We start from the raw sequence: 25,441 nt of genomic DNA, 5'->3' as shown, positions 1-25,441 counted from the left end.
TCCCTGTGGTCACTGAGAAGCCTCCCACAGCCTCTTGCAAGGGCATAATCTGTGGAGACAGAGCTGGCCAAAGGGGGACCATTCAGATCTACTCAGTCAGCACGGTAGGGCTAGGGAGCACCTCCTCCCTCTGCCCCAAAGAACCACAGGCTCAAGAGTATGCAGCATTTATTACAAAACCAAGAGATACAAATGACCCAGGACAGGTGGGTACAGTCACAGAACCTCAGACTCAGGACATGGTGCAAAGAGACCCCAGGGGCTCAGGACCTCACATACCCGAGCCAATACCCTGGTCTCCACCTCCCCATCTTCCCCCCCATCTATGTACACTTGAGGAAAACCAGGTAGGCAAGGTCGGCCCCTAGTAGGTGGTCCGCTAGGTAGAGTGGGGTCAACTTCCACTTGATTTCCTTGTGCTTCTAATGCCTCTGTCCTGTCCCCGCTTGGCCTCGGCTAGGGGAGGGGAAGTGGACTAGAAAGCTGTTGGCCTTTGGCAGAACTCAAGCCTGTGCTTGTCCGGGGTTCCACACCCCAACCCTTCACTCTAGGCCCCCAGTGAAGTGTTACCTCCAGTCTTGCTAGTAGGGGTTCCTGGGTCAAGGTAGGGCAGAAGGAAAGTCACACATAGACTTTGCAGGGCTGGGGTCTCCCCACAGCCTGAATCTTCTCCTCCATAAAGATAAAAATGATGGACACAAAGGCCACACACAGGAAAAAAGAAAAAAAAGAAGGGGGGCAGGGGATAAAAAAGATAGAACCATCTATTCTTTGCACAAGGGTCCCACTGTCCAAGGAGGTGAGGGAGATGCCTTCTCCATGGCCACTTGATCCTCGCAGCCAGAGGACAAACCGCACTTTTTAAAGGCACTGTCTTAGCAATTCTCTGGACATTCAACAATGGGGGGCTTAGAGGTGGACCCCATTATCTCGTCAGCTAGGAGACCCAAAATGCCCTCTGCCCTGGGAAGTGGAACGAATACAGGGGAGGGCTCTAATACTTCCAGTGGCCTCTTAAGACCACCAGGTACCCCCCCCAGAAGAGTAGAGCAAACTACAGAAGACCCCCTAGACACAAACACTCACACACATACAGTTTGTTTCCTGTGGCATTTAAATTAATCTGGTTGGTCCATAGAAAATAAGTATGTATATTTGGTTTTTCCTATGTACATATATATATTTATATATATAGATAGATTTATTTATAAAACCCACCTCCCACTCTGAAGATGGGAGGAACCAGGAAAGTCAAAGGTGGAAAAAGGGGACCAGAAAAAGTAGAAGGGAAGGGGAGAGGTGGCTGCTGCGGGAGAGGGTCCCTTTCCTCAAGTTAAGGGGGGCAAGGAGCTCCGTTAACAGTCATCTTGCGCCCCCTGCTGGTGGAGGATGGCGTTTGCAGGCAGTTCGAAGTGCCCCCGTTGGTAGCAGCTGTGGTCCCACAGGCGGTCGAAGGTGGAGTGGGGGAGGTAGGGTGGGTGGCTGGGGGGCCGTGGGAGCTGGGAGAGCCATGGGATGGGGTCGCAGGGCTGGGCAAGGAGGAGGAGGTGGCCGGAAGGGTGGCAGGGCTGGGAGCCTTGTCGCTGACAGACTCACACTCTGATGCCCCGCTGGTGTTGGTGCCCTCTGAGGGAGTGGGCACTGTGGGCAGGGTGAGCCGCTTGCAGGCTGGCTGGACACGGTACTTGAGGGGGAGAGGTCCATTCTGTGGTGAAAAGGAAGAGGCCAGCAATAAGAAAAGAAAATGTCAGCAGAAAGAACAACCCATCCCTGCATCCAAATCAGGACCCAACCAGGAGCAGAGGGGAAGGTCTGAACTTTGAAGAGGAGAGGGGCCTGCAGAATGGAGAGTCAAATGAGAGCAGACCCAGTGAAGAAGGAGTGTAAGGGATGGAGGCAGGGGTGTAAGGCCGTCATACGCCACAGTGGCCACCTTTACTGCTGACCCCAAGTCTGGGTGGTCAGAGCCAGCGGAGGGCATCAGCAACAGGTGTGGTACTCAGCACTCGGGGTGGGGTGTGGGGTGGGGTGTGGGCTGGGGGATGAAGCAAGAGGGCTGGACCTCACACCAAGTTTGAGGCTAGCCAAGGAGAGAACCTATCTCAAGCAAAAAAAGAAATGGCCCAGCGCTGACCAGGTATGATGAGCCCCCAGGGCCAGGCCTGGCTCCAGAGACAAGGGATGAACTGCCTGACATAAGAGGGTGTCTCATGTCACTGTGGCCACTGACCAGTGCCAGGCCCAGTAGGACCTCCTCCCTGGTACTGCCCCCAACTGTACCACCTGGTCACAGGCTCACCCTCCGCCAGGGGTAGATATAAGCAATGTCCATGAGGGTGTAATATTCCTTCAGGGGCTCATCTTCATAGAGGATCTCCACCTGGAGGGGAAAAAATGCCACCATGAGGCCTGGCAGCTGCACCCCTGGCAGCCAGGGTGGGAGTCCCAGGGGGTTGGACGTGAGCAAACCAAAAGGTGGCTTGCAGGAGGCCCCTCCTTACTGTGCATGTGACTTCCCTTCCAGATTGTCCCTCAACCTGTTGGTGGGGAGGGGGAAGCTTCGCTCTAGGTCTCCTAGAGAGCCAGCAAGGCCAAAGGGACCCCCTTGACTGAGGTCCTTGCCTGTGATGCTCCCCCCCCTTGCATCTGCCCTAACTGGTGAAAGCAACAGCGCCTACTGTCTCCCTGCTGCAGGGGTGGGCTAAGTGAAGCCTTCGCAGGAGCAGCATCTCAGCCTGTCAAAGAAGGAGGGTCAGCTGACTCAGACCTACAAGGGAGCCTGTGTTACTGTGTCCAAGAGTTCCCTGACCCTCGGTTTTTGGGTTTTTTTTTTAAGATTTATTTATTTACTATGTACACAGTGTTCTGTCTGCATGTATGACTCCAGGCCAGAAGAGGGCATCAGATCTCATTACAGATGGTTGTGAGCCACCATGTTGTTGCTGGGAATCGAACTAGGGACCTCTGAAAGCCTCTGAGCCATCTCTCCAGCGCCCCCCCCACTTTTTTTTTTTTAGTTTATTTAACTTATTTCTTTTATGTGCACTGGTGTGAAGGTGTCAGATCCCCTGGAACTAGAGTTACAGACAGTTGTGAGCTGCCATGTCAGTGCTGGGAATTGAACCCAGGTCCTCTGGAAGAGCAGCCAGTGCTCTTAACCACTGAGCCATTTCTCCGGTCTCCCTGACCCTCTTGAAGGCCTGACATTTTTTTGGATGTACACTTCCCTGGTCTTGGGCTTTTTGCACACCAGCTACAACAATTACAGACTATCTTATCCTTAAACAATTGGGCTAGCCTACCCGTTCCTGCAGGTCCAGCTATATAACCATGTGATGGATGGATGCCCACCAACCAGACACACTGATGGACCCCCGATGTCTAAGACGGTGCAGGCATTCACCTTGTACTTGCTGGGTACGTCCATTTTGTTGCGGAGAAACTTTGCGAGGTGCATGACAGTCATGGCTGCTGGGCATCGCAGGAAGCGCACCCCTGTCTGTGGGGAAGAGGTCCCTGTGAGAAGGTCTATCCCCATGGCACTCGCAGCTCACGCCTGAGAAGGCCTGAACACTCACCTTCTCCTTGTCCCCATCCCCGTTCTCCACGAGGCTCTTCTTCTCTTCTCGGTCCCTGGAGGAGACAGAAGGGAGCAAAAGATCGTGCACTTGCTGGGTCAAATGCACAGGTCTGACGGGGTCTTGGAGGACGGGCCAGGGTGAAAAAAGGGCTTAGGTTGAACTTGCCTGACTCCTTCGTAGAACTCAATGGAAAGACTGACAATCTCATCATCGCCCAGAGCCCCCTTCTCCTGCTCTAGGACCTCGCCGCGGTCCTCGTTGGAGCCATTAGGGACTGTAGAGGGAGACAGCTCAGAGGGGTTGGTCAAAGATAGAGCAAGGGACTGAGGACCTAGGGAATGGGAGTGGGTGGCTCAGAGCTGAGCCCTTCCTGCTCTGGACAACCTTCTCTAGCAGGGAGGTCTGGTGGAGATGGACGGGCCACAGCTGGCACCCTCAACCCTCACAGCTGGGGCAGCTCTAGGCTCTCAGGAACCAGAACCTGCTTGAGAGTGGGCACACTCACCCTCCGTCAGGGGGTATGCCGCATAAAAGTCCCGACGCCGTTTCATCTCATCTAGAGGAAGGAGGCGGGCATGAGCAGGCAACAACTGGGAAATGGGGGAGGTGAGCAGGACAGCACAGGGGCTCGGGGTACCTTTAAAAAGCCCAGGCACCAACTTGTAGACAATGTCCTGGAGGGTTTTGTCCGACCTGGGAAGGAACGTACATGAACGTTGGCAGCCGCGGGACCTTCATCCCTCCAGCCTGGGCTCAGCATTGTACCCCTTTAAACCCAGCACCCAGGCATGCAGGTTCTCAGTCGGGCATTTCTTAGCCTAGGTCAAGCTGGAAATCACTGGGAGGCAGGGTAAGGGAACACAAGCCCACCTGATGCTCAGGAGTGGTCGGGTTTTATGAACCTGGACGTCACACATGGGGCAATATTTGTTGGTTTCCAAGTAGCGCACGATGCAGGTTTTGCAGACTTGGGGTGTGGACAGAGAGAGGACAATCAGAACCCCTTTCTGCCCAGGCCTTCCCACCAGGACTAGGAGCTCAGGACAGCTCCCAGACCCAACATGGCAGTGTGCTCACACATCTGGCCTTTTGTGCCTTGTCTACCCTTAGGCCCAATGTCTCTGTGTGAAACAGGAGGGTGTCCTTGTCCTGCCTAACATACACAGTGTACCAAGCCTTCGGCTCCTCTTAGCCAACCCTGCTAAGACATCCCACAGGTCCTGGATCTCTTGTGACCAATCTGACAGTACAAGTGAGTGACCCCCGAGCCTTCAGGGGTCAAACTTCAGGCAGAGCTATCAGAGAAAGGGGAGGTTCCTAACACTGTCCCTGGGTCCAGGACTACCCCCACTTTGTCCCTTTGTAGTTTCTTGGTGACCCAGGGTCTGCTCTCCCAGGCAGCGTCCCCACGCTGAGCACCCCAGCACTGAACTCACAGGAATGCAAGCACTCCACAATGGTGGTGGCATCGATGAAATAGCCCCCACAGAGGGCACACATGAGGTGAGGGTTCAGCTCCGTGATTTTAATCCGTGTGGTTCGATGCATGATGCCAGGGGTCAGGACTGAGGAGACTTGGGAAGTGTCACCCTGGGAAACAGAAATGAGATCAGAAACGCAGCCACTTCCCCGCACTGCTTCCGTCAATATAGCAGCTTTCCTGAGCCCACGCCCCTCTGCCCCCCATTTTCTCTGTCTCAGATGTGGAACCAGGCACGTGTTTGAGGCTGGCTGTTTCTGGGCCTCCCTCTGAGTGTTCACTGGGTGTTGGGGGCTTGGGAAGTGTCTGTAACTTTGAGAAACAGGTTGTGGACCATCTCAGAAGCAGTAGGAAAGACTGAAGCCAGACCTTAAGAAGCACTAACCAACTCTTGACGATAGATGTGGGAGGGCGGGAAAATGAAAGGTAACGGCGCTTTAAAAGATCTCCCTGGGAACCGGCGGGCGGTGGCGGTGCACACCTTTAATCCCAGCACTTGGGAGGCAGACAGGTGGAGTTCGAGGGCAGGTTCCCAAAGCTATACAGAGAAACCCTGTCTCAACCACCAGCCCTGCAAAGATCTTCCTGGGAGCCATGGGCCTGTGAGAGGGCTCACTAGGTAAAGGTGATTGCAGCCAAGCCTAGTGACCCACATGGTGGAAGGAGAGAAAAAAACAAGGGCTGCAAGTTGTCCTTTGGCTACTTGCAAATATATACACATACGCACACACACGTGCGCATACGTGCGTGCACACACACATGCACTAAATGTAATAAAAAAATTTAACAATATTCTGATTCCAACCATATCTATTCAAGTGGTCAAATATTTTTTTTTTTTTTTTTGGTTTTTCGAGACAGGGTTTCTCTGTGGCTTTGGAGCCTGTCCTGGAACTAGCTCTGTAGACCAGGCTGGTCTCGAACTCACAGAGATCCGCCTACCTCTGCCTCCCGAGTGCTGGGATTAAAGGCGTGCGCCACCATCACCCGGCCAAGTGGTCAAATATTTACCAAGTACTAACAGCTATGAGAAATTGCCCAGACAACTCCGTTCACAGACCAAAATGAATCGCTGCCCCAGCAATGAGAGATTTGTCATGGGGAAGCCTTGAGGGACATTAGGACACATACAGCTCCTTGCAAGGCTACCATGTGCTGACCTGGCCTTCTGGCTGGAAACCCTGAAGCTGGTTTTCATTATGTCTCAAGTTCTGAAGGAACTGCAGGCCCAGCCTGGCACTGGACTCTACAGGTAGTCCAAGAGCCTGGCAAGAAGACCTTTACTGCCCTGTGTGAGAACCCCCCCCCCCCATAGTATCCGTCTCCCAGTAGCACACTGAGTGCTCTCCAGTGTGTGCGTGGTCCAGGAACCTACTTTCACAAACACACAGAATTGCTTCTTGTGCTGCTGGGATCCCACCACATCCTAACTTCTCCCACCCGTTCACAACCTATCCACCAACAAACCACAGGCTCTCCTAGACACCTGCCAAAACTGGGCAGCGAGCATTCTCTGTCCCCAGCTCTCCAGTGCACCTGGCCAGGCCTTAGCAGGCCAAAGTCATTTCAAAGCTGGCTCTGACTTTCGACCGGAGAAGGCTGCCTCTTTCCGTCTCTCCCACAGCAAAAGTCTAGGAGACGGGCTTGAGAGGCTGGCTAAGCCCCAGCGACTCCTTTACAACATACATCCTTCTCTCTTTTCCAGAAAGATTTCTAAAGCCACCACGCTGGCTTTTCTAGGACAAGAAATTCACAGCCAGGACCAGCAGTTTCTATAGAGACCCCAGGATGAGCCTGGCCTGGACCCAAACAGCCAGTAAGGCCCCAGGGCACCTGGCCAGAGACTGGGATAGATGGGTAGACACAAAGGCCACACTTGGTACAGACACCAAGCTGCAGAAAAGAAAGAGGGGAACAAGCCAGCCAGAGGCGCTGAGGCAGCCACCCCTGGCCTGCAAAGTTTTTGCTCCTATAGGTGGCCCTAGCTGGTCCTCCCTGCATGGGTCCCCCTTCACAATTTCAAAGAGGCTGTTGGCTACTCTACTGTTTAGTTGTTTCCATGGTAACATAGTCCCTGGCAAGAAGCCCAAATATTATTACAACCATCCAGAGGATGTCTCTTTGAGCGTGGGTAATAGCCACCGTGTGTACGTGCTGTCTGGGCTTCCAAAGGTACTTCATGTGACTGCTTGCCTTGTGTGTGTGTGTCTGCGTCCAGAGGCACACAGAGATGTAAACTATCAGAGTAGGATCCAGCCAGGGAATCTCGGTTGCTACGGTAAGGTCTCCCTGACACGTGCAACACACACACACACACACACACACACACACACGCTCTTCACAATGCCTCAGCCACTTCAGGCACACACTCACTTTGTTTGCAGATAGAGAAGCCACACAAACCCCACTCGGTTCATCTATCTTTCTGAGGTTTCACACAAGAGCATTTGTGTGAAATACCCCGGGTCCCATTTTGGGCTCAGGGTAGTAAGGGAAGGAGAAAAGCTCCTTGTCTCCCCTGGGAGCAGAGAGCCTCCCTGTTCCCCATCCCCATCCCTAGGGGCCTCAGAAAGCCACAAGAGGCACTGATTGGCTCCTCACCTGATTGCCATGGTTACCTGCAGGGCCCTGTCAGCAGGTGCCAAGAGTGTCTGTAAACAGGAGGTCTGAGTTCCCAGAGCACCCCCTCCCCATTTCCCTGCCCAGTATCAGGACCTGTATTCCTTCCTCCCCATGCAAGGGGCTGTGGTGCTGGGGGAAGAAGAGGGAAAGAAATGACGCACTGTATCACTATGGAAGGGACAGCCTGGAGGGGACAGAGGAAAGGGACAAAGGGCTCGCGGAAGGAAAAGGGAAAGGCAGAGGTCCCAAGAAGCAGAAACGGGGCGGAGGTCATTTGCAACTGGTCTCCATGAAGCTGAAGAGGCCAGCCCCAACTACATCTGTTTAACCCCCCCCCCACACACACACACCGTGCATGCGTGGCTTTATCTGAAGTCTTGGTCTCCAGTTCTCTTTGGCCCTAGCTCTTGGCTCCTAGGGGCCCCAGGCAGGAAAGGGGCTTGGTCAGCACCTAGCTCACAGTTCATTGTCGTCAGAGCTCAAGTGTGTCTCTCTCCCCGTGCTCCCAGCCCCTGCTGACAGACACCTCCCACCTCTCCTGTAGTTAGGTGTTGGCCTCTGTCAAGGCAGATAGAGGTCCCAGGGACACCAGCCACAGCCCTCTGCCTCACTGGTGGAGCAAAACGAGCCCCAGGCTGTGAGAGGTCATTCAAGGTCACATCCTAGCACCAGACTAGCAGAGGTGGTTGTGATCTTTGAAAGCCTGTTATGCAGTCTTCTTGTTTTACAGACGTGACTTGTCCAAGGTCACACATCTAAATGGGGGGGGGGGGACAAAGCCTCCTGTTGTGATGCTCTACGTTGGTACCCAGAGGGTGCTGCTTACTCTACTGACAAGCTGAGCCAGTGGTAGAAGGGTGGAGGGTAGTTACTTAGTGGGCAGGAAGCCCCATACACTGGGTCTGCTGAAAGGGAGGCAAAAGTTAATGCCTACACCACTCCCACAGTATGGGGGAAACTGAGGCACCATGGGGACAGAGTAAGCCAGAGTATAGTGTGTAGACATGAATTCCTAGTGTTGGTTCCTCTTCCAGCTTCATAGTCCCAACTAAGCAGAACTCGTGTGTTCTTGTACGGACCAGCACACCCTCTCGTCTTTTCCTGCCCTTTGACATTGGAAAAAGGCTGGAAGCCTCCTTTCCCCACCACTCAGCTCCTGAAGACAATTTAAAAGAAAAAATAAAGGAAAATAATAATAGTAAAAAAAAAAACACAAAAAACAAAAAAACAAAAACTCCAAAACCCCAAAGAATATACGCAGGACAACAACTGCAAGACGCATAGGTATCCAGAGCCAGACACACCCCCTTTGTCTCCCGTCCACAGCACCCAGAACCAGATAAGGACGGTCACACACAAGGCACACAGACACTTGGCCAGACACACACCACCACATGCGCAGATAGACAGGAGTCAGACTCCCACTCCACAGATGTAGAAACCATTCCCATCTACCCCATCGCATGCCGCCTGAAACCGGAGCCACCAACATTAACCTTCTATGAACCCCTGGTCTTCTCAGGGTAAATTATAATTTAAGCCTTCCAGCAACAAAGACAGTTCGACCCCCAACTCTGCTCTGAGGCCAGAGGCTGGAGGCCTACGGTTGACATCTGACCTATACAGTATGTAACCTCTTCCACTTCAGGCTCTCTGTTCCCATGGCAACAGCTCCATCAACCAAGATCTCAGGGAGTCATTTCCCTCCTCTCTGCTCACCTCCCAATAGTTTAACTTGAACAGAAACAGGCGACAGCCAGACTGGATGGTGAGCCTGTTTCCTACCTCATTCCAAACACAGGTTCTAAGTGCACAAGCCCCAACCTTAAACTAGGGGAGCCCCTGGGAAAACCTTTCCACCAAAACGCTGCAACAGAGCTGGCTTTATGCGCCTCCGATTACAGTAATAACATCTTGGAGCAGGGATAGGGGTGTGTGTGTTTGGGGGGGGTCATGAGTTTCAGGAACGCTACAACTGCAAGAAGTCCAGAGTGGGAGGCCCAGGACTGTGTGAGCTGGCTAAGAGAAACCCCTCCCTCAATGAGAGGGAGCCAAGAGAGACTGAGGCAGCATGGGGGGATGGCGGGCGCAAGGCTGGGGGCCAGGAGAGACAAAGACGCAGGGAAAACTCGAGGTAACACCTGTATATACTTAAACATTTAATATTCACACATACATACCCTCCTCACTCAAGCCAAGCACAGCAATTTTAGGTAGACCCGGGGAGTGGGGCGGGGGGTTGACTAGAAGCCCCTAGGAGACAAGAAGGGTGCAGGGTGTCTGCAGGCCCAGGGTTCCCCAGCTTTCAGAGCTATTTACGCCAGGGCTCAGGGAAGAAAGAGTAGCCGCTTCCATTTGCTCCCGCCACTCCATGGAAAAAGGAGCAGCTCATGAGACCCCTTGGCCACTACTGGTCAAAGGGAGAGAGCATGCTAAATCTCTCCTCGTTCCCATTCTACCCGCTCCACCCGTTTCCCCCGGAGCTCAGGTCAAAGGATCAGGCACCCCAGTGACCGAGTGGCCACTCCCTCCTTTCCCTAGAGCCAAACTTTGGTGGGGCCCCAGGAGGGATGTAGGGGAAAAGCTCTGGCGAGGTGGTTCAGGGAGGGGGCGGGGCGCCTCGCACCAGGACTGGGGAAAGGGACCTCTGGGGGAGGTGCCCAAGATCCGGACCCCAGCAGTTAGGGCGCCCTCCCCCGGCCTCGCAGCCACCAGAAGGCCAAGTCCCCTTCCTCCGGGCCTCAAATCCTCGAGCGTCTACCACGCTCACTGCCCACGCGAGAGGCGACCCTTGCCCGACTCGGAGGGGGCTGATCTGCCAGAGCCACTCTGTTCCGGCTGGTGGAGACACTGGGGTGGGGGTGAGACCCACCCTAGCGAGTGTCCCCAAAGCCCTCGTGGCCGCCCGGACCCTCCCCCTCGATACCTCGCGAGCAGGGTCTTAGCAGGGGGCTGCTGCACAAAGAGGTGGTCGAGGGAGACGCCAAATCGTTAAGAGGGGGAATCCACTTCGGCCATCTTGGAAGGGAGGAAAGGGAAAAAAGAGAGAGCGAGACCGGGAACGGGAGAAAGAAAGGCGGACGGGGCGAGCTTGGACAGCGGCTGGCGGGGCGGGAAGGGGACGCGATCGGCAGGCCAGGCCGGGGCTCCCGGTTCCTACTGGGGTCTGCGGGGAAAGGTGGACCGGCCCGAGTCGCCAGCCCCAAACGCTACGAGGTAGCAAGGAGGCAGGCGCGAGTCGGCGTCCGCTTACCTGGCTTCGGGGTCCAGTGGGTCTCAGGGAGGGGGGGATGGGAGGGAGGGAGGGAAGGGAGGGGAGGGGGGCCACAGCCCTGTCTCTCTCGCTTGGTCGGCCGGAGGGGAGAAACCTATGGTAAGAAAGGAGTTTGTAAGAGCAGCTTGGGGTGGGAGGGAGAGTGGGGAGGGGAGGGGAGGGGAGGGGAGGGGAGGGGACGAGATTGGAGGGGAGGGGCCGTGGAGGGGGGGCGACAAAATGGCTTTTTTCCTCCAGACAAGAGTAGGTCCCGCCCACTACTCACCCACGTGACCTCATTCCTTCAGGATGTTTGCAGAGAGGGAAAGAGGAGGGGAGAGGCTAGCTTAGCTGTTCTTCACCGTGTTCTCGGTGCTCTGGGCTTCCCCCAAACCCGAGACCCCCTTTTATTCAAACAGATCCCTTGAACCCGGAGGGAAGATCCTGTTGTGTTACCTCCGGTCATGATACCTCCTCCTCCTAAAATAAGTGTGTCCCCCCTCTCCCACCGACCCTGCGATCCCTACTCTAGCTGGGGAGCTTGGAAAATGGTGAGATGCAGACTCGGCGGAAATGTGTTTTGCAGTACCCGTTGCCTTGCCGCCACCGAAGGGCGTTTGGGCGGGGGACAGGGCCCCGGCGGCCACGCGTCCGAGCGAGGTTTACTCACTCCAGCTGACATTCCCTTGAGATTCCTAAGTGTGTATGTGTGTGTGAGAGAGAGACCCGGAGCGTGTCCGTTCCCCCCTCCCCCGAAACGGCGGAGACTCCGCACCTCGCAGGGAGCGCACGGTGGCCGGGGGGGCTTGACTGTGGCCGAGGCTGGCGCGCTCGGCGTGCTCGGGCGGAGAAGAATGGAACGCAATCCGGGGCGGGGAGAGCAGCCCGAGACACGAACTCGGGCGCTGGGCCAGAGACACAATAACTAGCCGAATTCGAGAGGCCCGGGCGCAGTAGGAAGCGAGGAGTCGAGAGAGGACGCGCGCCTTTTCGCCGCCGGTGCGCCTCCCTCGCCGCCGTGGGGGAGCCAGCGAGCGCGAAGGCAGCCGGTGCCAACCGACTCCGACGGTCACTCTCGGCTCCACCCAGCGCTTGCTCTCGGGTCCCCAGCGGCCCTGGCCCCAGGCAGGAGAGGAAGGAGAGCTGGAAGAGACGGCGCCTAGGAAGCGAATCGATTTTGCGTTACCACGAGAACCTTGGGCCTCATTAGGTCGCTCGATTTCGCTTATTCGTTCCTTCTGATTTATTGGGAGTAGCCACTTGACTTTCCCTCCAAAGGGCTCTATTATCCGGCCTCAAATGCCTTTAAGCGCCAGCACCGTGGATTGGCTCGAGTAGGGAACGAATCTTCGTTGAGCTTCGGAGCGCCCGCCTCCTCTCCTTGTCCCAAGCCTAAAGCAGCCCCGAAGTTGGGGGGGGGGGGGGGGGGAGGCTCCGGACTGCATGCTTTTGCACGCTGGCTTACCAGGAGCCTTGTGACCCCAACAGTTTCAGCCCTCAGTCCGCGCTAGCTGAATGTGGGTTCAGAGGAAGGGCGGGAGGAATTTCGACCTACACCGGGTGATCCCAGGGCTAGTGGGAGAGGCCCCGGGAGAATGGGTCACCTGCTACCTTCTCGGTCCCTTTATCGGGTACTAGGAGCGCACAGGCTCGAGTGGAAAGGGGGCTCGAATTAGACACGCCCACTGTCATCGGGACCAGTAGGTCTCCGTATCTTGGACTCTGCTATAACAACCACAAGTGCTCAGCACGAAGGGTACCACAACAGGGACCCCGTCTCTGCCATTCTTTCACTAGAAGTTCCCGAACAAGAGAAACCTGAAGGGGCGTTGGAAATCTCGGTTCCATCAAACACCGGCACCCGGGAAGGTCTGGCTGCCCCTGGCTGCCTTGCTTATTAAATGGGTATCCACTTACTCCTCAAACAGCTGTTAGATTCCAGTTCCGTGTAAACCGCTGGAGAGGGGGAGCATGCTGAAGACCCACTGCCCACTAAAACGCCAGTAAATCATCGACGCTGGGACATTGGTCAGCTTCTCTGGTTTATCAGGAGAACAACCCTTCCCACATCCGAAGTTCTCTAGTTTTTCTGTCTTAATTCTAGTAGGCATCTAGAAGCACCTGACACGTGCCACTGTCAAGTATTGCTTTAGGCAGAGTAGGTAGGCTGGGTTTTGACATAGATCAGGACCACTGAGGTCTTGCCTGAAAAGACCCTTCTCCTTTCGCCTTTTGAAGCGCCAGGTGTCCTCTAGGCTTGTGCATATGGGTATGCAAACACGAGAGAGTGCAGAAGAGACTTCCTTTGAGCCAAGTGTCCAGACAACCGATTGAGAGTCCCCTGCACGTTCTCCTCAAGGAAAGCAGCGGCTTCCTGCCCACCTCCGCCAGCGCACCTCTACAAGCATGAAGAACCCTTACTTCCCTCCATGCTGTCTGTATCCTATTGGTCCTCTAGCCGATAGCTACTCATGGGGAGGGTCACTATCAAACATGTCCCAATGAGCAGGAACCTGGGACGTCAAGACAAGGACTGTTTCCAGTGTGTACAGGAGATCTGCAAGGAGAAGATCCCTTGTAAAATGGTGACAATGGCCACTGCTTTGCTGTGTGGCATTACCTCTGTGTCCTTCACACCTCTCCCTCCTGCAAACAATACCCTTTGTCCATCTCTGCATCTGTTTCCTCGTCCTTCTCGCTTATGTCCCCGTAGGTCCCCTCCTCATATTCCTTTCTTTTTTTTTTTAAATATTTATTTATTACGTATACAATTTCTACATGTATGCCTGCAGGCCAGAAGCAGGCAGGCACCAGACCTCATTACAGATGGTTGTGAGCCACCATGTGGTTGCTGGGAATTGAACTCAGGACCTTTGGAAGAGCAGGCAATGCTCTTAACCACTGAGCCATCTCTCCAGCCCCCTCATATTCCTTTCTTTGTAGATCACCGCTAGATTCTTTCTTTCCCCTTTAGCCCTCACTTTGTCCCCGAGGTTTCTTTCCCGATTCTTTCTTTCGAAACAGATGTCCTATTTCAAGTTTATATCGCCACTAACACAGACAATGGAAAGCTGTCCAACCTCCACAGCAAATTCATTCTGAATCCTAGGAAAAATGCATTGTGAAACATGGCAGCGAGACAGAAACCTGTGTTTTGCTTTCCGGTAATCAAGATTTGGGAAAAGAGTGTGAGTAGCAGTGGCGAGACGCTAGTAGGGAATCCTGTCATTGACCACAACAGATTTCTACTTACAATGACTCTCGCAACAGAATTTGGCGTTTGAGCATTTGCGATTTAAAAGATAAAAGTTACACTAAAAAAACTCAGCCGTCCCTGGGTGGGCTCGAACCACCAACCTTTCGGTTAACAGCCGAACGCGCTAACCGATTGCGCCACAGAGACGGTGACAGTTGTTGGTGAGGCAGAGAGCCGAGTCAATAGGAGCGACCGCGATATGGCGCAAGAGCAGCAATAGCACAAGCAGTCACTGTAGCTTTTCTAGCGAAAGAACTGAGATCCCGAAGAACAGGGAGTCGTGGCCTGAGAACCTGGGGTGTTGGGCTCGGGAGGAGAAGGCGAAGGACACGCACGTCCCACCTGGGTTACCCTGTGGTTGGCCCAGGCTATTATCATCGGTTAGTGACTTAGATGTGGAAGGACACGGAACGTTCCTTTGTAAAGTGAAGAGACCTGCAGGGATGGGGGTGAAGGACTCCAGAAGCTGAAAAACATGTAGCGCTCCCACCCCCCAAAAAAGATCCACCAACGACGAAACAACCCCTCCTCTGCTGTTGAACCCTCGCAGCACGAAACCTCGGTCCTCTTCCCATTCTGCAATGAATGAGCGCCCTCAGTAAACTCGGCGCCAGTGGGTATTCGCAGCTCCGCGAAGTGCCCGGGTACACAAGAGCTGTAGGGATTTGTGAATGAATATACGAAGTCAGCTAGCAAGAGCAAAATGCCCATCTCCTACAGCGCCACAGCAAACCCAGGGATACCCTCTGAGTACACAGCCCAAGCTCTACAAGGCCGCGTACCCATCCCACGTGCTGCCAGCTCCGCCCCCCTCCGGGAAGGCAGGGGTGGGAGCGGGAGTCCAGGTCCGCCAAGATCCCGACATGCCCCGGACCGCAGGCTCTTCCGCACTCACAGTGACTTTTCACTTTCCGCTTTCCATACCTCCGTTTTGGTGTCTCAACCAAACTATGCGTAATTGTGACTGACGGGATGCTTATCCAATAGAAAACTGGAGTTGTCAGGCAGAGTCGGCCCACCAGCCAATGGGGAGGCTCAGCGAGAGCGTTGACCCAGAGAAAGCCAGAGCCGGTTTACAAGAATCGCAGTGGCGATCGGAGTCTTACTAAAGCGCAATCATGGTGAGATTGGGGAGTGAAGGGAAGGAGACTGGGAAGGGAATGGAAAGCGTGGTCGGGAAAGGCTTGCATCCGGGACGGAGAGGGCCTGGTCGTCGGTAGAATGAGCATAGCAGGACCGTGCGGATGAGTGTGGTTCCTGGGTGCCCCACCGGGCCCATCTTAGTGCCGGAGATCCGGGCGTCCAGGGACCTCCGGAGACTGGGCTTAAGGTTATGGCAACACTTAGCTCCATGAACTGAGCCTCTTGATTTGTCTGTCTCTAGTCTATTATGTCCTATAACGGAGGGGCCGTCATGGCCATGAAGGGAAAGAACTGTGTGGCCATCGCCGCAGACAGGCGTTTCGGAATCCAGGCCCAGATGGTGACCACAGACTTCCAGAAGATCTTTCCCATGGGTGACAGGCTGTACATAGGCTTGGCCGGGCTGGCCACCGACGTCCAGACAGTGTAAGTGTTCCAGGGCCCCGCCTTCACCCTTCGTTGAGCATTCTGATGTGAGCCATTTGCCAAATACCACCGCAGCTGGACACTATAGCGATACGGAGGTGCGTCCCAACCTACGTTTTCCAGCCTTACTCTGTGCTGGACCCTGTGGGCAGCATCTTTTCAGGGAGTCCTTTAATCATGGTCTTAATACTACTCGCTAGCTGTTTCATTCTGCAGATGAAGAACTTGAGAGTCTCAGAGAGCCTTTTGTTCAAGATGTACTTTAATGAATGCCAGCCAGGACCCCAGGGCTGGTCTCTCTGAAGCGAAAGGCTTTGCGCACTCCCTAAAGCACTAGGTGGCAGAGCAGTAACTAATTCTGATGAGCTGGTAGGTGTTAACTGCCCTCTTACCTAGCTGACAGTGGTTAAGTGGAAGAGTCTAAAAGGGGAAGCCAAAAGGTCGTGGTTTGTGGTGGCCCGAGCGTGCAGATTTTGACTGCTGTGGTTGGCGATGGGGGAAAGCAAGGATGGGACTTTGAAAAATAAAATATATTTATTATTATTTTTCTTATTTTTATTTCATGTGTATGGGTGTTTTGCCTATATATATGTCTGTGTACCACATGAATGCAGTACCTGTAGAGGCCAGAAGAGGGCATTGGACAGTTGCCCTCCCCCCCCCCAGTGGTTGTGTGAGCGGCTATGTGGATGCTGGGAATAGAAGTCAGTTCTTCTGGAAGAGTAGTCAGTGCTCTTAACTACTGAGCCGTATCTCCAGCTCAGGTTCCATGTGTGTTTGGAGGTCAGGGTACCAAGTGGGTTTTAGGAACTGGACTAGGCAGGCTTGGTATTAGGTGGTTTTGCCTGTTGACCAACTCACTGTCTTCAGGGATGGTACCCTGCAGACTGTCACTGATTGGCCTCAGTGACTGTTGTGAGGCCAAAGAAGCTGAGACCAGGATTTAAATGCTTAAACATGTGGTGTGCTGTGGAGCTACATCCTCATGCCTAAGCCCCCGTGTCATTATTATTATTATTAGACTTATTTTATTATTTTATGTGTATGGGTGTTTTGCCACATGTACGCCTGTGCACCATCTGCATGTCGGCCCCCAGAGGCCAGAAGAGGTTGTTGGATTCCCCAGAACTGGACTTGTAGAAGGCTGTTAGCTCCTGTATAGATGCTGAGAATTGAACCTGGGTTCTTTGGAAGAACAGCCAGTGCTCTTACCCACTGAGCCAGGCAGCCCCTTCTCCCCGCCCCCTCCAGGGCCTTTTAAATGTAATGCAGCCCACCTTCTGTGTCTAAAGGTTCTGTATCATATCGGTCTAATTTGAATGAAAATATTCTGCTGGAATGGGGCTATAATTTGATGGGAGAATGTATGTTTAGCAAGCATAAGGCCCCGGGTTTAATCTCTAGCATTTGCTAAAGGAAAAAAGATGATCATGGTGGTTCCTGTGTATAATCCCGCATTAGCGAGCCTGAGGAAGGAGAATGACACCTACCTCAAGGTTAGCTGGAATACCTAGTGAGTTCCAGGTTAGCCTGGGCTACAGAGCCAGAGGAAAAGATTGCATCTGTACTAAATATGCTCAGTGTTTTTCTTGTCGGTGTTCCCAGACACTGGGCTAGAAGGACCATTCTCATGGCATTTACATTGTCTCAGCACATCGGAGCCCAGGGTGTTTGAAAACCCCGGGTACTGTTCCATATTAAAAAGTGATCTGAAACAAGGCCATTTCATATAAGGAATCCAGTCTAGTGCGCAGCAGGTCTGTTGTCAAGTGACACTTCCAAGACAGTTCCTCTTGTGAGCAGGTGGAGATTGAGATCCAGTAGTTAGGCTGTCACATGTTATAGGGAAAGGTGGTGATTTTTTTTTTCTGAGACAACTATTTTTTTTATCTTTTTTTTTTTTAAGATTTATTTATTATGTACACAGTGTTCAGCCTCCATGTATGCCTGCAGGCCAGAAGAGGGCACCAGATCTCAGTACAGAAGGTTGTGAGCCACCATGTGGTTGCTGGGAATTGAACTCAGGACCTCCGGAAGAGCAGTCTGTGCTCTTAACCTCTGAGCCATCTCTCCAGCCCCTATTTTTTTTTAATAATTATTCTTATTTTGTGTGCATTGGTGTTTTGCTTGCACGTGTGCTTGTGTGTGGGTGTCAGTGCCATGTGGGTGCTAGGAATCGAACCCTGTCCCCCCAGAAGAGCAGTCACTGCTCTTAGTGCTGAACCATCACTCCAGCCCCAACTTTTTTTTTTTTTGAGACAAGGTTTCTTTGTGTAGCCTTGGCTGTCCTGGAACTCAATCTGTAGACCAGGCTGGCCTCGAACTCACAGAGATCCGCCTGCCTCTGCCTCCCGAGTGCTGGGATTAAAGGCATGCGCTATCACTGCCAAGCCCCAACTTTTTTATTTTATTTTATTTTATTTTTTTAATTTTTTTTTGATTTTTCGAGACAGGGTTTCTCTCTAGCTTTTTGGTTCCTGTCCTGGAACTAGCTCTTCTACACCAGGCTGGCCTCGAACTCACAGAGATCCACTTGCCTCTGCCTCCCGAGTGCTGGGATTAAAGGCTTGCGCCACCACCGCCCGGCAACTTTTTTAATTTTTAAAAATTTTATTCATGAGTGCTTTGCCTGCATGTGTGTCTGTGCACCACATGCTTGCTTGGTGCCTGAGGGTGTGGTGAGCCTCCATGTGGGTGCTGGGAATCGAACCTAGGTCCTTCACAAAAACAAGTGTTTTTTTTGTTTGTTTTTTGTTTTTTTGTTTTTTTTTTTTTTTTGGCTTTTTGAGACAGGGTTTCTCTGTAGCTTTGGAGCCTGTCCTGGAACTAGCTCTCGTAGACCAGGCTGGCCTCGAAAACAAGTGCTCTTAACCACTAAAAACCTTCTCTCCAGCCCTGATTTATCTTTCTATTTTAATTCCACCTTTGGTGTGTTCTATGTGGGGACCATGCTGGAACTCTGAGGAGGCCTGGGGAGCACAAGGTCGTCCTTTGTATGCACTGGCTCCATCCTTCCTTGGTCGGGACAGAAATGGGATGTCTCCTGTGCTACTCATGACCCAGCAAGCTGAAGGCCTTTTAGCAATGACTCACTCCCTACTTTTACCCCAGTGCTCAGCGCCTCAAGTTCCGGCTGAACCTGTATGAGCTGAAGGAAGGTCGGCAGATCAAGCCCTACACCCTCATGAGCATGGTGGCCAACCTCTTGTATGAGAAGCGGTGAGTGGGAGCAAGGCCGGTGAGTGGGAGCAAGGCCGGCAGTGGAGGAGTGTGGAGGTGCAGAGACTTAGTGAGGTGGAGTAATGGGGCGGGGCTGTGGGGACAGTTTCTCCCTGGCCTCCCTCTTTCCTGCATTTCTCACCTTTTTCTCCTTCTCCCTCTCCCCCATCCTTCCTGTCTGAGACAGACTCACTCTAGCCGTGGCTGGCCTGGATCTCACATACACCAGGCTGGCCCTGATGCTATCTGGCTCATATGACCTGTCTTCCCATTCCAAAGGGCAGAAGTCTCTTTGATACTTCTGAGTTCTCTGGGTCTGTCTGACAATCAAATAGGAACAGAAGGAGTGACCTCAAAAGCAGGGAATGAGGTAGCTTATGAACTTGCTTGAATCTTGCAGCAGGGAATCCAGATAACACATGAACTTGCTGGGAGTTTTGCAACATTATTTGACCTAGGTTTGCTTTTTGTTTTTATGTGCATGGATGTGCACCCTGTTGTCCTGTAACTGGTGTCATGTGGTTGCTGGGAAGCAGATCCAGGTCCTCTGCAAGAGCAACAAGTGCTCTCTCTCTCTCTCTCTCTTTTTTAATGATTTGTTTATTTTTATTTTATGTGCATTGGTGTTTTGCCTCCATGTATGTCTGGGTGAGAGTGTCATGGTCCCCTGGACCTGGAGTTACAGACAGTTGTGAGCTGCCATGTAGGTGCTGGGAATGGAACCCGTGTCCTCTGGAAGAGCAGTCCATGCCCTTAACTGCTGAGCCATCTCTCCAGCCCCAAGCAGCAAGTGCTCTTAACCCCTGAGCTGTCTCTCCAGCCCCAGTGTGTTAGTTTTATTAGTAAAATTACACACAGAAACTGGGGTGGAGCTCAAGGGAGACCCCATGGGTATCTTTTCCTCCCATCTAGGATACAAATCAAAGTGTTTTTTTTTTTTTAAACTTGGATTTCCCACATTTTTAAATATTTATTTATTTAGTGTACAATATTCTGTCTGTGTGTATGTCTGCAGGCCAGAAGAGGGCACCAGACCTCATTACAGATGGTTGTGAGCCACCATGTGGTTGTTGGGAATTGAACTCAGGACCTTTGGAAGAGCAGGCAATGCTCTTAACCACTGAGCCATCTCTCCAGCCCTGAAGTGTGGTTTGTTGTTCTCATTTTCTTTTCTCCTCAGCCTTTTGTTTTGAAGTGCTTTAAGGTTTATAGAAAGGTTCTTCACAAAACCGAAAATGGGGGCAGGGCTGGAGAGGCCGCATATCGGTTAAGAGCATCAAATTATCCTGTTTGACCTGGTTACATACACCTGCCATCACAGCATGGGTAGTTGGAAGAAGGAGGATCAAGAGTTCAAAATCAGATACATATAAAGTTGGAGGCTGCCTGGCTTCGGCTCCACAAGCCCGTCTGGGGCAGAGAAGCATCCTTTTTTTTTTTAAGGTTTATTTATTTATTTTACATATTGAGTGCTCTATCTGCATGTACATTACGCCAGAAGAGGACATCAGATCCCAGTATAGACGGTTGTGAGCCATCATGTGGGTGCTGGGAATTGAACTCAGGTCCTCTAGAAGAGCAGCCAGCGCTCTTAACCACTGAGCCATCTGTCCAGCCCCTCAAACTTGTGTTGTTGCTTTTTTCCTAGTCAGTGCATGGATAGAACCTAGACCTTGCACAGACTAACAGACTAGGCAGGTGTTCTACTCTGTATAGCTGTTCTTGGCTGTCTTGGAATTTGCTATTACTGATTCCCATGTCCTCAGAAATACTGCTAGCCAAGTTTAATCCCCAGGACCACATGGGTGGGAGGAAAACTAACTTATGCAAGTTGCCCCGACCTCCACTTGTACATACACTCACCCTCACACACACACACTCAATTTTATAAAGAGCTACAAGCCAGGCAGTGGTGGTACACACCTTTATTTGTTTGTTTTGTTTTGTTTTTTCGAGACAGGGTTTCTCTGTGGCTCTGGAGCCTGTCCTGGAACTAGCTCTGTAGACCAGGCTGGTCTTGAACTCACAGAGATCCGCCTGCCTCTGCCTCCCGAGTGCTGGGATTAAAGGCGTGCGCCACCATCGCCCTGCTTGTTTTGTTTTTTTGAGACAGGGTTTCTCTGTGTAACAGCCCTGGTTGTTCTGGAACTAGCTCTTGTAGACCAGGCTGGCCTTGAACTCACAGAGATTCGCCTGCCTCCATCTTCCGAGTGCTGGGATTAAAGGTGTGTGCCAAGCCGGCTAAGGCTAAACAGAGAAACTGTTGTGTTGAAAGAAAAAAAAAGTGCCACAAACCATCAGGCAGCACTTGGGAGGAGGCAGAGGTGTAGACAGAAGTTTCTGTCCTGCCCAGTCCAGCAGCCATTAAGTCCCAAAGAAAGACACAGAGGCTTACTAATTATAAACTGTTTGGCCTGTTAGCTTAGGCTTATTATTATCTAGCTCTTACAATTTAAATTAACCCATAATTTTGTCTATGTTTAGCCACGTGGTACCTTTTCTCATTAAGGCATTCTTATCTTGCGTCTGGCTAGTGACCCCTCCCCCCCTTCCCAGAATTATTCCTATAGTCTGGTTGCCCCACCTATACTTCCTGCCTGGCTTCTGACCAATCAGCATTTTATTAAACCAATACAGTGACAAATCTTTACAGTGTACAAGAGCATTATCCTACAGCACAGAGGCAGGTGGATATCTGTGTGTTTGAGGCCAGCCTGGTCTACAGAGTGAGTTCTAGAACACACAGAAGTACTATCTCAAACAACAAAACCAAACAAACCAAAAAAAAAGTGCTACAAACCAAGGAGATACACAGGTAGTTTGTACTGGGACTGGCCATTCAGTATTCAACCTTTTTTTTTTGTCTTTTGTCTGTTTACTTTTTGAGACGGGGTCTCTGTATAGCCCTGGCTGAACTCTAAATCACTATGTAGACCAGGCTGACCTCAAAATCACAGAGATGCACTTGCCTCCAAATGTGGGTATCAAAGGTGTGTGTCACCATGCTTAGCTTGAACTTGCCATTCAGATCCCAGAGGGTTTTGTTTGTAGTGTGGGTTGTCCAGCTCAGTCCTCCTGCCTCTTGGATACCAGGATGAGATGCGTGCCACCACATCCAGCCACTTTCAGTTTCTCGATAGCCTCCCTGGTCTGAACAGACGAGTGTGAAACCCTGACCTTTGGACTCTCTCTCACCCTCGCCACAGGTTTGGTCCCTACTACACAGAGCCTGTCATTGCCGGGTTGGACCCGAAGACCTTTAAGCCCTTCATTTGCTCTCTAGACCTCATTGGCTGCCCCATGGTAACTGACGACTTTGTGGTCAGTGGTACCTGCTCCGAACAGATGTATGGGATGTGCGAGTCTCTCTGGGAGCCCAACATGGTGAGTTAGCACCCCCTCGCAGGGCTGGCCCCTGAACCATGGCCTCATAGACAGATGTTGTGCAGCAGGAAGTGGAGATGAGGGTGTGGCAAACGAGCAAGCTGCTGCCCCGTTTGAGGGTCTCCAAAAGTTCCACCTGGGCTGGCTGGCTGGGAGGAGCGTCGCCTCTGTTGACCCACCCTGAACCAAGCAGAGCTACTCTTCATTTTACAGTGGAGGAACTGAGGCTCTGTCAGAGGATGTAATTATGACACTTGCCCAAGATCATGCTTTCAGGCTTGAAGTGTTCCTTCATCCTGTTTCGTCCCGAGGAAGGAGCTGAGAAGTTCCCATATCCAAGGACCCAGCCCTCACACCACGCACGGCAGGGACTAGAGCAGGGCAGCTGGGGTTTCAAAACTAAGAGGGCTGGGAAGGGACACGCCCCAGTCTGAAAGCCCCCCTCTGTTGGCAGGATCCAGAACACCTGTTTGAGACCATTTCCCAAGCCATGCTGAACGCCGTGGACCGGGATGCTGTCTCGGGCATGGGCGTCATTGTCCACATCATGTGAGTATGAGCTGGGAGGAGTCTAGAACCTTCTAGCGCTTGAGCTCCTCCTTCCCCACCAGCACACTACTTCCCTGTGAGCCCTCAGCAGTGTCAGGCTAGCGGGGTGCCTCTGGAGGCAGAGCGTGGTGAGAGGGGCAAGGTGGGGACATACCTATTCTCAGCACTGGGGAGGCTGAGGCAGGAGGATTTTGAATTCAAGATTAGCCTGAGCTAAAAAGTTAATCCATGTCTCAAAATAAGAAGGGGACAGAGAAGGAGGAAGGAATGAGCCAACAGTCGGCGAGCGCTCTGCTAGAGTAGGCAGCTAGGTGCTGCTTAGACCCTCCAGGCCCCTGTCGGATGGCACTCTGGGACCCTGAGTCTCCTCACAGTGGGCATTTCTTTCCTTCCCTAATAGTGTCCCCACAATATCAGGGATGACCACGGGCAGTGCCTTCCTGCCACTTGAGTGCCTGCGGCTCTGCTTCCTCCACACACCCTCCGGTCTGCAGCCCAGAGCTGTGCGCATGGTTCCCGTCCCACATCCCAGTCCCTAGCCAGACCCGAGAAGCTCTCCATTTGTCCGAGGCTCTCACCAGGAACCTGACAGAATGGAATAGTGTCTTTACCATGAAAAGTAGAATTGAGTTCCTGTGCCCACTGCAGTGAGGCATGGGTGTTCTGTAGGCCCGGGGGCGCTGCTCCTTTAGAGGGTGTCTCGGTGCAGCCCAAACCATGTCTGGAGAAAAACTCACCTGCCCTGCCCATGCTGCCTTCATAACGGCCTGAGGGCAGCAGGTGCCAGGCAGCCTTGCCCGTGTTACAGCTGAGGACCGAGGGGAGGCAGCTGGGGAGAACAGTAGATCTCATTATTTGCATGTGTGATTTTTCTCCCTTGGCAGCGAAAAGGACAAGATCACCACCAGGACACTGAAGGCCCGGATGGACTAACCCTGCGCCCTGGTCCTGGTTTCCTTTTGTTATTTTTCTTTTTAATAAAATTGCTTTTCTTTCACTCCTGCTTGTCTTTGTTTGGTGCCAGAAATTGAACCCAGGCCCTTGGCCATGCTGGGCACACGTCCTGCTAGCAAGCTACACCCCAGCCGTTTTCTCTGAACTTGCCTTGGTTCGTTGGCACACATGGGTCTCCTTCCTGGTCACCAGCTGACGCCTGCGCTGTGCTGGCCTGGTCACTCACACAAGTGTCCAAATCCACTTGCTAAGTGGTGTTGCAAGATTATGAACTGGTGCCGGGCGGTGGTGACGCACGCCTTTAATCCCAGCACTTGGGAGGCAGAGGCAGGCGGATCTCTGTGAGTTCGAGGCCAGCCTGGTCTATAAAGGGAGTTCCAGGACAGGCTCCAAAGCTACAGAGAAACCCTGTCTCGAAAAACCAAAAAAAAAAAAATATGAACTGGTGTTTTGTTTGACCCCCAAACCTAGACCTCCTTCATGAAGCTCTGTTGGCAGTCTTCCATTATTCAGTGCAACAGTGGAATCTGGCCAAGGACCCATGAACAATCGAGGTCAGCTTTTATCTTCGTCTTCAGTTCATCACCTGGGATGGTGGGGCGTGGTCTCCTCCTTCACGATGATTTCATTGACTGAGTACTTGGAGCACCATCTGGCTCACAGTAGCTTATCTTGAAGCCTGCAGCAGATTCAGTGCCCCAGTAAGTGGATGTTTGCATGGCTCCCGGGCAGCTTCTGTATTGTCTGGAGGCCCATTCAAACTCACTCCTGTTTAAAATAATTGTTTGCAGTGCGTGGGCGGGGGGAATCGAGCCCAAGGCCTTCAATATTGGGAAGTAGTCTACCACTAACCACAGCCTTGTGTCTGCCTTCCATACACACAACCATGGTGGGATCTGGCTGCCCTTTTTTTTTTTTTTTTTTTAACTTTTCTGAATCAGAAGGTCTGGGATGAGCTAAGAGTTGTTTTTTTTTTTTTTTAAATATTTATTTATTGTGTATGCAATATTCTTTCTGTGTGTATGCTTGAAGGCCAGAAGAGGGCACCAGATCTCATTACAGATGGTTGTGAGCCACCATGTGGTTGCTGGGAATTGAACTCAGGACCTCTGGAAGAGCAGGCAATGCTCTTAACCGCTGAGCCATCTCTCCAGCCTGAGCTAAGAGTTTTGTTTCTGAATCTCAGGTGCCACTAATAATGGCTGGTCCAGATCCACATTGAGAGCTACTAAACTGTGTGTGTGTGTGTGTGTGTGTGCACATGCACACACGCACGCACTGGGAATGGAACCAAGAACCTTGCACATGCTAGGCAAGCACTGTATCACTGAGAAACACCCCCAGCCCAAGTACTATAAGGTACACACATGCAGATGGAAAGTTGGAGGCACACAGGGATGCTGCAGTCAAGGCCACAGCCAGTTGGGAGATACGGCTCCTAGCCACTGTCCATAGCTGAAGTGAGGGAAGGGGTGCTACATGGTGCTTATCTGTCGGCATCCCACCCAGGGCTGTGACCTGACCATTGCAACAGAGTGTCCCACCCAGAGCTGGGACCAGACCATTGCATGTTA

At 52.4% G+C, this 25,441-nt stretch overlaps 2 protein-coding genes and 1 non-coding gene across 5 annotated transcripts; 1 reads left to right on the top strand and 2 right to left on the bottom strand.

Moving 5' to 3' along the window:
- Positions 1–17: 17 nt before the first annotated feature.
- Pcgf2 (polycomb group ring finger 2) lies at positions 18–12,007 on the bottom strand. Of its 3 annotated transcripts, none has more exons than XM_041665384.1 (10): positions 11,712–12,007; positions 5,018–5,171; positions 4,452–4,548; positions 4,219–4,274; positions 4,087–4,137; positions 3,747–3,855; positions 3,579–3,633; positions 3,404–3,499; positions 2,300–2,380; positions 18–1,705 (listed from the first exon to the last, which is right to left on the bottom strand). In XM_041665384.1, exons 2-10 carry the CDS (start codon positions 5,127–5,129, stop codon positions 1,334–1,336), a joined length of 1,029 nt encoding a protein of 342 aa, XP_041521318.1. In that variant the 5' UTR covers positions 5,130–5,171; positions 11,712–12,007; the 3' UTR covers positions 18–1,333. The 3 variants fall into 3 exon arrangements, with proteins under 3 accessions (XP_041521318.1, XP_041521315.1, XP_041521317.1); XM_041665381.1 differs by lacking the exon at positions 11,712–12,007 and adding an exon at positions 10,937–11,065; XM_041665383.1 differs by lacking the exon at positions 11,712–12,007 and adding an exon at positions 10,610–10,675.
- A 2,258-nt stretch (positions 12,008–14,265) lies between these two features.
- Positions 14,266–14,339, bottom strand: Trnan-guu. The gene has a single exon. It is a non-coding gene; the product is annotated as a tRNA-Asn (tRNA).
- An 873-nt stretch (positions 14,340–15,212) lies between these two features.
- Positions 15,213–23,910, top strand: Psmb3 (proteasome 20S subunit beta 3). The gene is made up of 6 exons (XM_041665149.1): positions 15,213–15,313; positions 15,577–15,761; positions 18,873–18,980; positions 22,187–22,364; positions 22,819–22,913; positions 23,798–23,910. The coding sequence occupies exons 1-6, from the start codon at positions 15,311–15,313 to the stop codon at positions 23,844–23,846; spliced, it is 618 nt and encodes a 205-aa protein (XP_041521083.1). The 5' UTR covers positions 15,213–15,310; the 3' UTR covers positions 23,847–23,910.
- Positions 23,911–25,441: the final 1,531 nt, after the last annotated feature.

This window comes from Microtus oregoni, unplaced genomic scaffold, assembly GCF_018167655.1.
Source record: "Microtus oregoni isolate MIOR12 unplaced genomic scaffold, Mior012 000015F_ref0000493, whole genome shotgun sequence".
NCBI classification, from domain to species: Eukaryota; Metazoa; Chordata; class Mammalia; order Rodentia; family Cricetidae; genus Microtus; species Microtus oregoni.
The sequence above is the reverse complement of the archived record's forward strand: the minus strand, read 5'-3'. Positions and strand labels throughout refer to the sequence as shown.